Here is a 15,296-nt window from a genome sequence, read left to right as displayed (position 1 = left end):
CATAAGAATAATAAAACGAGCCATCCATCGGCCTTTTGGCATTCAGTCATTCTCCAAAAAAAAAAGCGAAAACTATTCAATCAAGCCAACTTATTACCAAATATGTAAGTGGCGTCATGAACGTTTGTCGGACCTGTTAGCGGTCCTCTAAACGGTTTGTCTTAATGACTCACGGTTCGTAAATATCAACAACAAAGCTCAGTATGAGTAATAGTCGATATATCATGAATAGATAGCATTGTCATAATAGAATATAAAAAGAAACCCCAAAACATTGAATAAACATCATCATTCGTTTTATTGTCAATCCTCGTCTATTTACTTTGGTGATCGTGCAGTTTATCAGATCCAGTAATACGACACGTTTTAGGAAATAAAAAATGAATTGACGGTTCAAAAAACGTCGCTCCCGGGTGGGCTTGAACCACCAACCTCCTGATTAACAGTCAGACGCGCTAGCCAATTGCGCCACAGGAGCTTTTTTTTTTCGAAAACTTCCGGAAAATATCGACAATATATACGCAAAAACCAGTCACATGGCGGAGGTCAAAGATTTTGGCGCAATTCAATTTCTCGACGATTAAATGTGGCGGTTGATATCGAAATTCGAGCTGACTCATGGAGGCATGTATTCGTAACGGTACTTTGAAGCGTCGATTATGCGGGCAGCGGCTTGGCTTATTTTTGGTCTATAATGGATAATGCTCAAGATGATATGGTGACATAGAATGTTACTTCTGTTCTTGAAGCACAATGCCAGTGGAAAAAAATAAAAGACTGGCAGTCAGTTAAAAAATGAGCGGGGGCCAGCCAGTCACCTGTGTGGGTCTTCCTGCATTCAAATATCTCCACGCTAATTACAGATGTGCTTTAATGATTTTGCAAGACATCGAGTAGAGGCGTTAATAAAGTATTTGTTCTCCGTGACATGGTCTAGGCGATGGGGTGATTGGAAAGGTGCAAGCAATAAGACGAGTCCGACTAGAAACAGCCCAATACATTTAAAAATACAAACCATATCACTCTATTGAACCATGCTAAGCAGGCCTTCATTTATTTATTTATACGAGCTTCTTGGCAACAAAGAAATTCTTGAAATGTCGCATCTGCCATGCACATACTGCACCAAGAACGACGATCTGAGCAATTGTCCACCACACCACACGCGAATTAGTCAACTCGGATTGATCGCGGAACTCAGCTTCACGCTCCTATGAAGAAAAAGTCAACATGATGGGCTCACATTTTTCGTTGGATTGAAGTTGTGACTTACTCTCTGAGAGCTTTGTTCACGGCGAATATCCTGCACACGTTCGTTCAACTCATGCACTCGTTGAGCCAAATCTATCAATGTCTGAATGTCAGAAAACGCAAGTTTCAGTATGACATCAATAGCAATTATACCAGAAAGAGTCTCCGAATGATCGTGCATAACGGCTGGATCATCAAAATCCATATCAAAGGTCACTCGCTATTTCCAGATGTTTAGTTCAATCGGCAGTAATGCTTTATCTGTCCGGAATCTCACCGTTTTTGTCGAGTCGAACCACGAAGAGCTCGAAGCCGCCAAACAGATGGAATGATCGCCTGACTCTGCTGATGTAAACTTGAATTCACCCTCTGAAGTACCTGACTGTTCGAATACTCGGAGACCTTGCGTTAAATCCTATTTTAACAATACATCACGTAAGACGCTCGATTTCTCTCTGCACCACAAGCTGGAGATGGTACCTCGACTGTAACGTAAATTTTCAAATCGGAATTGACGATCCATTGCTTATGCGCATCGGAAAATTGCTCGGCTTTGTAAGTTCCTATGAAGCAGAGCTAACGATGAGAATACAGGTACATCATCCATAGAATAGCTGCGACCGTTTACCAATAACCATCGTTTCCTTTGGTAATTCTTCCAAAAAGCACTTTTTTTCAGTTCCATCAAGGTAGAAATACAGAGCATGTGCCACCTGAGAACAGATGAGAAGAATTCCCAGAAGCCACAGTGACAAATTTTTGCCGTTGAGAAGAGCCATGATAAAACACGTAGTGAACCGCGTTTGAACGAGTTAAAGGAAAGTCTACGAGGTTTTGTGAAGACGTCCAATGGCGATGAACCACAGGTCGCTATATTTTGAACACCGATCACGTGTTTTCAAGGGCAGTCATTATCGGTCAGTTCAGGCTGATTGCACTTTGACCATCGTAGACCGAACTTTCTCGAGCAAACAGAAGCACCATGACGTTCGATTTCGATAAACACATAAATTATTTCCTATCCAATCTACGGATGCTGCCCAGCGCTTATACCGAGACCGAGACAAATAGGTACTTTACTGTTGTTCTAGGCTGAACAAGTGCTTCCAACAAAAAGCTGACGAAAGGCACGCAGAATGACGCTGGCATTTTTTTGTCTTGCTGGACTCGAGCTGCTTGGTGCGACTGATAAAGTCATTTCCGACCAGAACAAACATGATTGGATTGACTGGATTTATGCTCAACAAATACTTCCAACGAAAGATAACGAAAACGGTACTTGATCATCATTCTATATTCCGCACGATCGCCCTCCGCTCAAACATCCTTAGAGCTGAACAAAACTCACTGCGGATTCCGAGGGTCATCTTGGTCAGGCCGATCATTTCAACCGCATGCAGTATGTGTCGTCCAGTAATATACCAGCAAGGAAAGAGACTGCCAGCAATTAAAGAAGCCTATCTTTTTAGAGTCACTGCGAATATCAACCCTATGATTCTGCTCATATCGCCAATACCTATACAGCACTCATGAATCTTCTTATTCTCGGTGATGACCTATCACGAGTAAATCGAAAAGCGGTCCTGACAACGATTCGTAATTTACAGCAAGCGGATGGAAGGTAAGAGATATTATTTAGAAACACAATATTAAAAAATATACACTTTTCATGCATAAATTTTAAGTAATGTTGCTTTTAGTATCAGCCCAACAGATGGTAGTTTGGAGCGCGATGTTCGATTCATTTATTGTGCGAGTGCTATCAGCTATATGCTCAATGACTGGAGTGCAATAGACGTGGAAAGCACCATCGAATATATCAAGCGATTGCAGGTACTATCTATACAAGTGTCCTGTTTCGCAGACAACCATAACATCTTGTCTTTATCTATTTAGTCATATGAATATGCAATCGGACAGTCTCCTGGAGAGGAATCACATGGTATGCGAGAAACACCTTTGGTCAGTCTCCGAAGAAAAATTAATTCATGCTTGCGTACCCAATTCGAAACATAGGTGGCTCGACCTTTTGTGGTGTTGGAGCATTGACATTGATGAATCACCAGCAGGACGGATTGTTGAATAAGGAGAAGCTTATCAAATGGTGTGTTTCGAGACAAAGCAGTGGTTTCGAAGGTCGACCGAACAAGAAAGCAGATACCTGTTACTGTTTTTGGATAGGCGCTACATTAAAGGTAATCTTTTTATAACGGATACGCGAACGTTTAAGTATTGAGAAAAAAGCGCCAAGATGGTAGACTCCTTTGATTTAATTAATCATGAAAACTGTCGGGCTTTCCTCACCACAACACAAACCAAATATGGTGGATTTGGTAAAGATGCTGATGCATTCCCTGGTAAGTCATATACTACCTTCCCTTGGTCTGTTAGCTTACAGTATTTTTCACGGTAGATGTATTACACTCTTACATGGGTATTGCGGCTCTATCATTACTCGGTGAGGCTGGGATTCAGCCAATAGACCCCGCACTCAATGCTCCGCTATCAGCTGTAGAACGACTGAAATCCAACTGCGCGTTCTGGAAAACCAATCAATGATAATGGAAAGACGCGCCTTCAAATATATCCTAGGGAGAATATGTCCATCTTAACATCATGCTCCGAGTAGACATTTGGTTTGCGGGCATCGGGGTCCATTTCTTATGACATACGTAAGTCCAAAAATCAGCTTGCATTGAGTGATCTATTCGGTGGTTCAATAAAACATTTTCGCTTTGATTGTGTCACTTACCTTTTGGTCATTCACTTTACCATGAAGAATAAATATCACAGCACACAATTCGAGCATAACAATAACAACGATCAGAAAGAGTGTTCGTGCGCTGAATTTATCTCCCGCCTGATGCACTATTCAGCTTTATACTTTCTAGGCTCACGTCTCAATCTCACCGGCGTAAGCTTCAGAAAGAGAACGCTCTTCCTTAGGGTATTGATCGCGAAGCGTCTTGTTTGCACCAACCGTTTCGCTTTATAGGATCTGCCTGTAGAGCCGCCATCGTTGTGAGCTATCTCCTGAACAGATTTGCCAGAAAACTACTTGATCATGATGATCTCTTCGCCCGCTGCTTCCGGTAGCATAATTGGCCAACATTGCCTGACCTTTTGCCTGATATGGACGACCTCACTGGTTTTTCTTCTCCTACCCCTGGCACCGATTCTCTACCCTGGCTCATCCCGCCAAAAGAACCTCACCCATACAGTACCCTTTTTTAACCTTCGTTTTTCCTCCGAGGTTTTTGTTCATCGGGTTCATTCCCCCAGGACTCCAGAACGAGCAATAGACCGCAACGGACGCGTGTCCATACACATGAAACAACATGACAACTTCTACTCTACTTTAATAATGATTCTCATGAATCAAAAATAATTAACATCATCTATCTTCCCGTAGTTTATCATTTTCTATCAAACTAGTATTGCTTTCTTGCATTGGATTCCGAGATCAGGTTTGACAACGACCAAATGTCGAATCCTTTTGATGTTTTAGGCGTTCACGGCGCCATTTTCATATTTGGTAATGACGCCGTAACACTTCTTCAAGCAAACGTCTTCTTCACTGAACAATTCGGCAATATCTTGAGCCTTTAGCCCAAAATACCCTTCTCGGAAAATCATCACAGAATAGCCACTTAAATAAAAATAATCAAATGCCAATCCTCTTTACTTCCTATATTTATTGTCCGCGCGATTCTACCTTTGATTTTTCCAATTGCACAAGCTATAAAATCCAGGGGAGCAGTAACTCACAGCCAGTCTGTGTTCACTCTCCCCTATAAAGAAATTTTTTATTTTGCTTTATTGCTCATGGAACCTGTATCCGGTGTCGTACTTCACTCGGATCTGATATACCGGCAAGATCACCAGAGTGGGAAACAAGAGGATTAGGGATAGGAAAGATAACGCTTTATTTTTGTCAATTATAAGGAGATATTTATATGTGCTTATTCGGTCTATGTTCTTCAAGAGGATAATGGCTGAGCGGCTAAAACTTTGATAAAAGGATGGTTGTACTTAGCAAGATGCTAAGCTGATTACCATTTTCGGACGTTATCCGCTTCAGCCACGACACCGGAATAGATCCAATAAAACAAAAAAATTGCCGCCGTGAACATTTTAGGACATCCCAAATAAAAAAAAAAAAACGAGTTGGTAAACATTGCCAAAAAGTCGCTCCCGGGTGGGCTTGAACCACCAACCTCCTGATTAACAGTCAGACGCGCTAGCCAATTGCGCCACAGGAGCTCCGCTGGAGATGAAAATGGACAGACATTGATAATTGATTGATAGGTCTAAAATCAACCAATCAAATCGCAGGCAGTTTCGGTTTCCGTTGCTTCGGTATCACGGGGTGACGAGGTCTCTTCCTTTGGTTCTGGCGCATTAAACACTTAAATTAAACAATTCTAGCTTTAGAATTATTGGAAATGCTATAGCAGACACTGAAAATTATGTAATTGCCTTTCCCAGAATGTTCGCTTCCTCAGCTTGTAATGTTTTGCCAGCGAATAATGCTGGTCAAAGAAATTATTTCCAGTGAGTCTCAAAGATTGCTTCCAATGATTATTTTTGTTGCCAACGCAACTCTTTTAGTGCGTTGAAAAGATGATCTTCTTTATATGAAAGGAGCCAAAGGATTATGAGTGTTATGCTTTGTTTCTGGTTTGATATTTTGCTGTATTTTGACGACGTCAAATGCTGATTTTTACGAGTTTATATATAAAGACAACCATATATTGCTCGTGTAATAAAACCAATCTACCCAAGATCTACAAAATACAAGATCGCTTGAGTGAACTAAATAGTTTTAGGGCTTGACCCATAAAATAAAATTTATGGGCGTCTCGGCGCCGTTATAACAGCGGAAAATTCCGTTTAGCTTCGCTTGGCGGTGTCGCTTTCAAAAGTAAGTTGAATACGAGAGCGGTAGGATTCAGAATGAGGACCTTTCAGTCTTTCAACTTTTCCATCTTAATATATAATCGTTTAAGTAATTAAATTAATAGCATTTCTAATACGCGGTAATTGTCAATAAAACGTCAATAGATAAAAATATAAATTTATGTGCGATGTTGTTGTAGTCGTGTTGGTGACCAGAGACTGCGGCGAATACATATTTTTCAATTTCCATTTCCACTGAAATCTCTACTTTTCGCAAATTCAAGCTTTGGGACAAAGTGATTGTTTTCATTATCATAGCCATCAATCCAATTATCTCGCTCGTTTCCGTGGAAGACAAGGGACCCGCCTACGACACCTGTAACTTCATATTGAGGACTAGTCCAGCCAGGAAAGCATTGCACGACCTAGATACACATATCGTTTTGTTTTAACAGCATACCCGAAAGTCAGTGTACGGTTGCGTAATATTTTTCACACCGAAAACACTTACTTCAAAAACCACAGGATCAAACGGTTGTTCTGAAGCACAGCAATCCAGCGTTTGCCAAGAGCAACATTCTTTTTCACCTGCGCTGATATTTTTTCTGAAGCGTCTAATAATGACCAGGGGTTAAATAATACCGCAATTTTTTCGTTTTTATCGAAAATCGAAAATACTTGGTGATAGATGCGGCAGTGTTGCCCTTTTGACGGATCTGCACAACGGCTCCATCCGTGTGCTTATTATAGATACAATAGGCTTGGATCAATTGCATCCAGCTGAGGAGAGTAAAAACACAGAGCTTCATTTGATGAGTTAAGTCTGCTTTGAACACTGTTCGGTGCTAATTTTAATTTTCTGACTAGATATTAAAAAGGTTTTGCTATGGCTTTTGTTCGCTATAAAAGGCAAACTGCAAATCGATATCACCGACGCATCAGTGCTTCACATTTCATTATGTTGAAAAAAGAGAAGGACGTTTTCTAATATATTACAGTAACGATATGGCAATGCTATGATGTTATATTATTCTTTCGCTTTTCCGCGTTATTTTATATCTTTTGTACAATCTATGATGAAGGTGACAACCGATAACGAGGCTTCTGTCTCTTATCCGTCGATCCTTTGGGTTTCTTCTTGTTGTTATTATGATGCGATGATGATTTTTGACGCAACGGTCGTGTCCGCTGCGACTTTTCCTTTGGCACATTCTTTTTTTCGATCTGCGGTGTTGAAGATGAAATGGGACTAATTGGATGAACTCCTACACGAACAATATCGGCCATTGTCCTTTTCGGGATTTCGGCATCTTCAATTATCCTTCCATGCATCGCGGACGATCGTTCAGGTGTTCCCACTGCGTTGCTACTTTTGGCCGTAGACCATCGACGTCGACGTTGAGCTGCCCCGTCCCAGTGTTGCGAAGGCGCCGGTTGCGTCGATATTGAAGGCCAATCGACCAACGCGCTGGATCGGCGACGAGGAGTCCGAGAGGAAGCCACTGATGATTTATCATGGCGATAATTTGCGCCGGAAGCATGGGACGAAGAAGGCATAGCGCCATTCACGCTTAGGCTACTATGGCGCCTCCGTCGTTCCTGAAAGCTGGGCCGTCGATTATAACGGGCAAAAATACCGTCCATGGTCCGTTCTTTCATATTTTTCTTACGATGAGGTTGCAATAAAAAGAACATTGGTGACGGCACAAGGGAGGGATGACTTCCGTGGCGCATATTTCGCATTTGAGTGATGGTATGAAGCGTTTGTGGTGAACTGTATCGGGGTTGAAAATGAGAATGCATGCGTTCTGAAGAATATGGATGTAGTGCAGATGATGATGGAGGTTGAGGTTGGTCCGGTAAATCCAGATGTGCATTGATGTCTAGCAACGGGATAGTTTCTGGATGTGGATAAATGCCTTCGACCATACTATTACGTCGATCATGATGATGAAAATCGTGCAAGTGCGGATGAATCGATGATAAGTAAGTGGGTGCTAACGGATGATGAAGTGTATGAAGTTCGGTAAACGACATTCGTCTGTTATCAATGATAGGAACAGGTGTTGATGTATCAAATGATAGGAATTCGTAAGGTTCGCATAGGACGTTCAATGGTTCAGAAGCAAGCATCATATCCATCGCTCGTCGAAATTCCAGCCGTAATCCTGTCACCGAGGTTATATCTGCTGAATTACCTAAATTACGTGATACGTTGAAAGGCTCTTCCACACAGAAACTGAGATTTCGCCCGGTGTTCCAGCCTTTTTCCTGTTTCGATAGGTAGCACCCATGTCTCACAGAAACCACTTGCTCGTCGTAATCAAATTCAATGGCGAACCGACGGAAGAACGCGAACAATAAGCCTCCCAGACTCTCATGGTTTGCTTTTCCAAAACCTTGGAGTTTTCCAATATGTCGATAAAATGGATGCTCGTTTGGAGGATCGTCAGCGATATTGAGCTGATGCAATACAGGAAGAATAGGCGGTTGCCGCATTTGGAGGAAGTTGATGAGCATGCATGTCCACGTGTATGTCGATAATGTGCCGCCGTTAGCTAAGGACGAAAAAAAAAATATAAATTAAGATTATATTTCCAATTAATTATATCGAAGAGCTGAATAGTTTGTCATGTCGCCAAACAATGTGTACCTGCATCGTTCAGTATACGTTGCTTCGTCCATTGCTTGATGATCATAGCCAAAGGTCGAACACGCGGATCGATGGCCACATATGCCTTGATCATATCGGTATTCTGCAACGCCAGGGTATTATTTACGTTGATATCGCAGGCCAGCTGTCTGTTGATCATCCCGTTAATTTCTTTGTTCTCTCATGTGACAGCGCATATTGTATCGTTTTCTTTTTTTTCTCCAATACATACGATTCCGGATCAAATAAGCGTACAATGGGCACCTTGGCGCGAGGAACGCACACAACATGCTGCATACCATCTATAATTTCCAAAAAAAAAAAAAAAAAAAAAATTAAGACCAAAATCTCAAGAGGCGCACTCTCGATCCAATGGAGACTTACGATGTCGAAATAATCTTGCAAGAGTACGGATATTACGAAGTCCATTCCACTGCGTCGTAATACATAAATCAACATCGGATTGACTTGTACCAAGATCATTCACAGAGGATCTGAGCAAAGTGTGGCTCGATGGTTAGTAATCTGTTACTTATGTCATTATTTTCGATCATTTTCGCATCCTACCCAAATAAATGGACTTTGATACCTCGGCCCGGCCATTCCATATTCAGCAATCGATCGATTTTATATACAAGCCCCATACGCCGATCGTAGCTTTCCCTTGACGGCAACAGTTCCTATAACGGTATTAGATAGCATTAAAGCTACGGGAGCGTGCGACATATTGCGGGGAAAGGTATGGTTACCTCGAACAGCATGAGCATTTCAGCACTGATATTACTCTCATAGATTGGATCAAGCGTTAAGGGTACATCGTCTAAATGAAGGTTTTCCAGCACATCGACGATGGAGCTGACAGCTGTGTTGTCCTGAGTCGCCGGGTCATTGCATTCCTCGTCGTTCATCGATCGGGATAGTGCTTCTTTGACGGCGGGTTCGTTGTTGGGCGGTGAACCAGCAGAAACGGAAGCGTTGCCAGTCTTTCCAAAAGACGGATGAAGCTCACATTCCTGAGTTGTATTGGACTGTTCCAAAATGGATGCTGGCATCCTTGAAAGGAAAAACGGTAGGAAGTTGATCGCGTGTTGCTTGTGCTTCGAGACATTATCTTCAATTTTCTGATCAAAGAAATCCAGTCACGCTCTTCGCACTGATTGACAACTTTGAAGCACAGATCATCATCACATAAGTTCCTGAGTGGATCAAAATTACGCTTTTTTTCAATAAAGGAGTAGATAATGTACTTGTATGATGCCATATAAATCAGTTCTCGCCAGTGCAAATTTAAGGAATATGCATTTCTGACATGACATATATGGACATAGTTAGCTCGATGCAAGGTGGATGAGGCAAGAAGCGTCAAACCATTGAACCCCGCCCCAGCCTTTGCGGCGTGTTGTCCAATGCATTCGTATTGAGATCGAACTAATGATCCAAAGAAATTATAAACAAACGGAAAAAAATATGCCATTCTTCATTGTGGAAAAGGAAAAATCGGTCTTTCTTTGGTACATATTGTGGTGCTCGATTCAAGCTAGTTAGCATGGTATCCTGTTCATTTCATGTATAATCTTTGGTAAAAAGGACAGATATCATAAAAATGACAAGTATCATACGAAGAGCATATTTCATAGACAGATTTAAGGTCATAATCAAGGAAGCATTCCGGAAGACTGATCCTACAATTTTTTCAATGACAGTTCGGTGTAAGATGTCGTCTGTATTATCAAAAGGATGGATTTGTATAAGATTGAGACAACGTACAAACGGGAAGGAAGCGAAAAAAAAGAGAAATGATAAGGTGATAAAAAGTAAGCACATTGTAAACAAGTTTCATTATTAGCGGGAAAAAAACTAATTCATGACTTGAAGAGGATAGAAAGAAAACAATAAGGGTCAAATGATCAAAGCTAGGATGGAGCAACAAGTGAAATGTCACTGCCACGTAATGCTGGATAGTTTAATGGTACATAAAAAATATGTTATGTCATCATTGTAAATTGGTCGCCTCTGTTCTCTTCACAATATCTACATCAAACCAAAAGATAAATAAGTTATGACATGAAAACTATAGTTTGATGCTTGCTACTGCTCACCAAAATATTTGTGATTCATGGCTTCCTGAGCCGTCAGACGTTCCTGATGGTCATATCGCAATAAATGATCCAAAAAGTCTATAGCTTCATCGGAGACAAATTGAACATTATCTTTGTTGATAAACTTGCTCCATGGTTTACGAGGGTAGCTAAGGAGGAAAACAGAGACGGTTGGAATGGACAATCCTAGGGCACTTCAGCGTTCAAGTCATCGGTTCTTACCTTCCTAAAATATCGTGGTACTGCTGATCCAGTTCGATATCATATTTATTGAGGTATGCGAACAACTCATCTGTGCCAAGCACTCTGGCAATTTTCACAAGTTGATCATAGTTGTCATGGCCATGGAAGAATGGTTCCTTGCGGAAGATCTAGAAAATAAAAACATCAGTCCCTGTCAGTTTTTTTTGACACAGTAATCGCCAGGCATATAACGAAAAGGTAAAAATGAACAAACATAGCTTACCATACTCGCGAACATGCAGCCATAACTCCATAAATCCAAACTGTAATCGTATTCTTGAAAGTCGACCAAAAGTTCAGGTCCCTTAAAATATCTTGATGCGACGCGAACGTTATACTCTGTGCCAGGATGATAAAATTCTGCTAAACCCCAATCAATCAGTCGCAGCTAAAAGAAGATGCTTTTTTTATCAGTTCTGATATGCAAATAATGGTAATTCAATCAATTATTTTTTACCTGGCGTTTTTCATGATCGATCATCACGTTATGAGGCTTCACATCACGATGCATGATACCCTTTGAATGACAGTAGTCTAATGCCTACTCAGAAACAATTATTATTAGCCATTGCTTTGAAAGCCTTCAACTAAGCTCAGTTTATTGAATCCTACCTTCAAAAGTTCCAGCATATAGTATCGAATATCATAATCGGTTAATCTTGGATATAGGATTTTGAAATCCGTATTGTTCACATATTCAAAAATGAGAGCCGGCGTCTTTGACTGTGGCATGAAAAATGGGTTCAACAAGGTGCACTGAATGGTGTTCCATGGGTAATCATCATGCATACCTGAGGATCTCTCACAACATCAAGAAGACCGACAACGTTGGTACCGCCTGCCAAGTTTTGCAAGATTTTGATTTCTCTCTTGATCTTCTTCTTCTTTACAGGTTTCAAGACTTTGATAACACAGCGTTCGTTGTTGGTAATGTTGATACCCTCAAAGACTTCAGAATATTTTCCACGACCGACTTTTCGAATAATTTCATAATTTTCTTGAAGACTACCAAGGGACGATCAGCATGTTTTGTGGGGAACCGTGCAACTCGTGTTACAGATTCTTGTCTGACGCTTACCCCCACTGTACTTGATGAGTGTCGTAATCCCAGTAACTACTCGGCATTCGACTATTGGCATCCGCATAGCAGCGAGCAACACTTTGATATGGCATTTTACTCGAGGCCATGACAAAGATATACCCAAAAAAGTCGAGCTGTTTTCTGTCTTCGATAAAAGGCGGAACCGACTTCCCCCAATCCCTCCCAGCCATTGGGTTTTTCCAATTTGCAACAAGTGACTACTTTTCCACCATCGCCGACCCAAAAATCTCCGCCAACCGATGCTGTCCCCTTTCAACGTTTCACAGCAATCATCCGCATGAACTTCACTCAGTGTATAGAGTCGACGACCAACTTCCAAAGATCATTTCAATCTGCAGCATCCTTTATGCACAACCATCACAAACCAATGTTCATAATATAGCTATTTCTATGCCACTATTCCGGTGGTTCCCTGGGGAGAAGATGGCTTCTTTCTTGTGTACTATCATGCCAACAGAAACCAACAGTGGTGCCTTATGCATACCACAGTGGATATATTTTCGCATGTTTGCTTACATTACATAATTCATAGTATATTTCGCAGCATAGGTGTTGATAACCAACTACGCCTTAATGAATAAGAAACAAAAAAAAAGAGGGAGCTTCAGTGGATTACAGTATGCTTGTGTCGAATAGCTTAATGGCAGGTTTTAATAGGTTCATTGATAATGCTAATCGGTATCAAAAGTGCAGGTGGTGCCATAAGTCTTGCCTCGGATAACAGCTAAATAAGCAAGATCAGATGTCAGCTTTCCATATGTAACTGATGCCAGGAAAAATTATCATGCACAAACCTTCGACTCTAAGTTCTACTTCGCCAAAATACATCTTTATAGATAAATCCACCTTTTCACCTTCCATCACCCCTGTCAGTGCAGGCATAGGGATTGTGAAATGAGCGACTTTTCGTACACCAGGACTTGTTGTGTAGCGGGGTTGTTCTTCGGTATCTGCAGCGTACAGTGTACAGGTGGTATGGTGGGGATAGTAAGCGAAAAAGTCCTTGGATACGCAATTGTCGGTTTCTAAGAAACAAGTCAGGATTTCCCTCACATAAATCATCGAAATATAGAAAAAAAAAGGCTGGCTTACCGAGCGGTTGCCCGCGTTGGACATATACCGAGAATCGGTTGTCACATCGTACACTGCCGTCGGCGCGAACGATCTTGTAACTGGGAGGATCGATGCCCTCTTCAAAGGTGGTGGTTGTATCGATACCATACCAATAACGTGGAATACGTGTTGTCACGACGCGCGGATTCAGACCGAAATAAACTGCGCCTCTCACAACCGCTAATTCACATCTGGGAGGCACAGCCACAAGACCCACTCGTGGTCCAAATTCTTGCTGAACACGCTCAAACAGGTAATTCGACGAACCAAAACCACCCACAAGGAAAATGGCTTGTAAAGAACCGGCCTTGAACAGTTGATCCTCGATTAGAGCCAGTACTTCGCGGATCACCGGTTCAAACACTTCTTGTTTCAGTTCCGCGGCGGTGATACAAAGCATGCCGTCTTCCAGTCCAATCGCAGGATTGTTCAGTGTGTCCAAGTTCATCGATGCCGGTAATGAAATAAACTGATCTTCCACACCATCAAACTGAGGCTTAATCAGATCGACAAATGTGTCCATCATCGTCTCGAATGCAGAAGCAGGAATCGATGACAAATATTCCTTGAACTTCTTCTTTAGCAATTTACGCATACGACGATCCAAAAATACAGAACCACACGATTGACCGTGGCCCTTTGTTGATTCTCGCAGTTTTCGTCCCATTCGTTCATCAATCTCAAAAACAATCAAATCCACAGTTCCACCTGAGCCAAAAAAAAGCTGTCAGTCAAACCAATCACTAGTTCCTAAATTTTACACGTTTATGGGATTCATCGGAGAGTGGTTACGTTACCTCCTGCATCACAGATCATGAATTTATCGCCATGACGAAGATCAAATTGATCACACTTTTTCTCGCAATACAAAGCAGCAGCTTCCGGTTCAGAAATAAGCATCAATCGATCACGGTGATCATCTTCCGCGATAAGACCAGCCTTAATCGCAGCATCGCGCATCGTGTTTTTGGCTCGGTCGGACCACATGGCGGGAACCGTTAAACACTAAACATCGATCAGTGTCAAATACCACAGGACGATGCGGCAGTTGTATATTGCACTTACATAACGGAATTGGTGTTGACCATAGTTACGAGCGAAGCCTTTCTTTAACTCATTCACCACATGTTCGTGAAATGCGTGAAGATAATCAGCAATAGCATCCACAATGGTAAGTCCATTGGGCAATGGTGGAAGTTCTTTCGCGATGTTCTCATCCAGATAAAGCTTATACTGCTTCAATAGGACCGAATTACGAGCAGTCGGTCGTTGCATTTCCAGTCGTGCCGCGTTACCCCATTGTGTCATTTGACTGGAGTTGCCTTGATAAAAATTCAACGTTGGCGTCTTTTTTCATCAACAACAACGGTTGTTAGCTACGCTGGGTATTTCTCTCCCTTCCTAATTTCTCCTCTTTTTTTTTATAGCTATTCCCTATCACTTGCGCACTGTTTGTCCCTTTCTCATCTTTAACCCATGTGGATGAATAAACGACGAGCCGACATGCTCACCTTTGGGTACACATTATTATTCTGCTTGGGCCTGCAAAAGGTACAAAGAAGCAACAGTGAGAATGACAAGCAGCTACGGAGAAAAAAAGACGATGTATTCTTACCATCTCACAATATCGACGACCTCATCGTTCTGGATAAAAGCATAAGAGCAGCCCGAGAACGTCGTACCTACAATCCGAGGGTTGAGTGCTCGAGTCTATAAAGATATCCCAGCCGGATAACGGCAATGACAGCAGTCCTACCAAAGTCGATACCAATGACCACAGGGTAATCGTTAGGATTAAAAGGTCTCGCTGCTGCCATAGAAACTTGTATTCCAAAGGGGGAAAGAGCGGTGAGAGAAGCCAAAAATAAAACGCTCACGGTTGAGTTTTTTCTTTTTTTTTTTTTTCTTTTTTCCTTATCCCTCGCAGTTCCCGCTT

At 41.7% G+C, this 15,296-nt stretch overlaps 6 protein-coding genes and 2 non-coding genes across 8 annotated transcripts; 1 reads left to right on the top strand and 7 right to left on the bottom strand.

The window, feature by feature from the left end:
* Positions 1-404: 404 nt before the first annotated feature.
* Positions 405-478, bottom strand: BYT42DRAFT_t38. The gene has a single exon. It is a non-coding gene; the product is annotated as a tRNA-Asn (tRNA).
* A 373-nt stretch (positions 479-851) lies between these two features.
* Positions 852-2,090, bottom strand: BYT42DRAFT_560998 (emp24/gp25L/p24 family/GOLD-domain-containing protein). The gene is made up of 6 exons (XM_051567305.1): positions 1,880-2,090; positions 1,732-1,814; positions 1,529-1,666; positions 1,405-1,471; positions 1,274-1,344; positions 852-1,211 (listed from the first exon to the last, which is right to left on the bottom strand). Exons 1-6 carry the CDS (start codon positions 2,028-2,030, stop codon positions 1,062-1,064), a joined length of 660 nt encoding a protein of 219 aa, XP_051426530.1. The 5' UTR covers positions 2,031-2,090; the 3' UTR covers positions 852-1,061.
* Positions 2,091-2,198: 108 nt separating this feature from the next.
* BYT42DRAFT_560996 (terpenoid cyclases/protein prenyltransferase alpha-alpha toroid) lies at positions 2,199-3,686 on the top strand. Its single transcript, XM_051567304.1, has 8 exons — positions 2,199-2,322; positions 2,387-2,526; positions 2,583-2,650; positions 2,721-2,872; positions 2,952-3,084; positions 3,148-3,193; positions 3,268-3,608; positions 3,665-3,686. Exons 1-7 carry the CDS (start codon positions 2,234-2,236, stop codon positions 3,459-3,461), a joined length of 822 nt encoding a protein of 273 aa, XP_051426529.1. The 5' UTR covers positions 2,199-2,233; the 3' UTR covers positions 3,462-3,608; positions 3,665-3,686.
* Positions 3,687-5,440: 1,754 nt separating this feature from the next.
* On the bottom strand, positions 5,441-5,514 carry BYT42DRAFT_t37. The gene has a single exon. It is a non-coding gene; the product is annotated as a tRNA-Asn (tRNA).
* An 819-nt stretch (positions 5,515-6,333) lies between these two features.
* Positions 6,334-6,965, bottom strand: BYT42DRAFT_560992 (uncharacterized protein). The gene is made up of 3 exons (XM_051567303.1): positions 6,829-6,965; positions 6,662-6,764; positions 6,334-6,575 (listed from the first exon to the last, which is right to left on the bottom strand). The coding sequence occupies exons 1-3, from the start codon at positions 6,957-6,959 to the stop codon at positions 6,390-6,392; spliced, it is 420 nt and encodes a 139-aa protein (XP_051426528.1). The 5' UTR covers positions 6,960-6,965; the 3' UTR covers positions 6,334-6,389.
* Positions 6,966-7,081: 116 nt separating this feature from the next.
* On the bottom strand, positions 7,082-9,957 carry BYT42DRAFT_560990 (uncharacterized protein). The gene is made up of 6 exons (XM_051567302.1): positions 9,553-9,957; positions 9,371-9,483; positions 9,188-9,297; positions 9,036-9,105; positions 8,804-8,952; positions 7,082-8,708 (listed from the first exon to the last, which is right to left on the bottom strand). The coding sequence occupies exons 1-6, from the start codon at positions 9,853-9,855 to the stop codon at positions 7,222-7,224; spliced, it is 2,232 nt and encodes a 743-aa protein (XP_051426527.1). The 5' UTR covers positions 9,856-9,957; the 3' UTR covers positions 7,082-7,221.
* A 506-nt stretch (positions 9,958-10,463) lies between these two features.
* Positions 10,464-12,511, bottom strand: BYT42DRAFT_560989 (Pkinase-domain-containing protein). Its single transcript, XM_051567301.1, has 8 exons — positions 12,224-12,511; positions 11,937-12,150; positions 11,758-11,868; positions 11,603-11,686; positions 11,369-11,533; positions 11,125-11,273; positions 10,903-11,051; positions 10,464-10,834 (listed from the first exon to the last, which is right to left on the bottom strand). Exons 1-8 carry the CDS (start codon positions 12,415-12,417, stop codon positions 10,797-10,799), a joined length of 1,104 nt encoding a protein of 367 aa, XP_051426526.1. The 5' UTR covers positions 12,418-12,511; the 3' UTR covers positions 10,464-10,796.
* A 128-nt stretch (positions 12,512-12,639) lies between these two features.
* Positions 12,640-15,233, bottom strand: BYT42DRAFT_560987 (uncharacterized protein). Its single transcript, XM_051567300.1, has 8 exons — positions 15,117-15,233; positions 14,976-15,042; positions 14,872-14,902; positions 14,426-14,707; positions 14,158-14,365; positions 13,340-14,068; positions 13,042-13,272; positions 12,640-12,971 (listed from the first exon to the last, which is right to left on the bottom strand). Exons 1-8 carry the CDS (start codon positions 15,175-15,177, stop codon positions 12,919-12,921), a joined length of 1,662 nt encoding a protein of 553 aa, XP_051426525.1. The 5' UTR covers positions 15,178-15,233; the 3' UTR covers positions 12,640-12,918.
* Between the last annotated feature and the right edge of the window lie 63 nt (positions 15,234-15,296).

This window comes from Radiomyces spectabilis (genome assembly GCF_025331425.1).
Source record: "Radiomyces spectabilis strain NRRL 2753 chromosome Unknown BYT42scaffold_3, whole genome shotgun sequence".
Lineage (NCBI taxonomy): Eukaryota > Fungi > Mucoromycota > Mucoromycetes > Mucorales > Radiomycetaceae > Radiomyces > Radiomyces spectabilis.
Note: the sequence above shows the minus strand (reverse complement) of the source record. Positions and strands in the feature narration are given on the sequence as shown.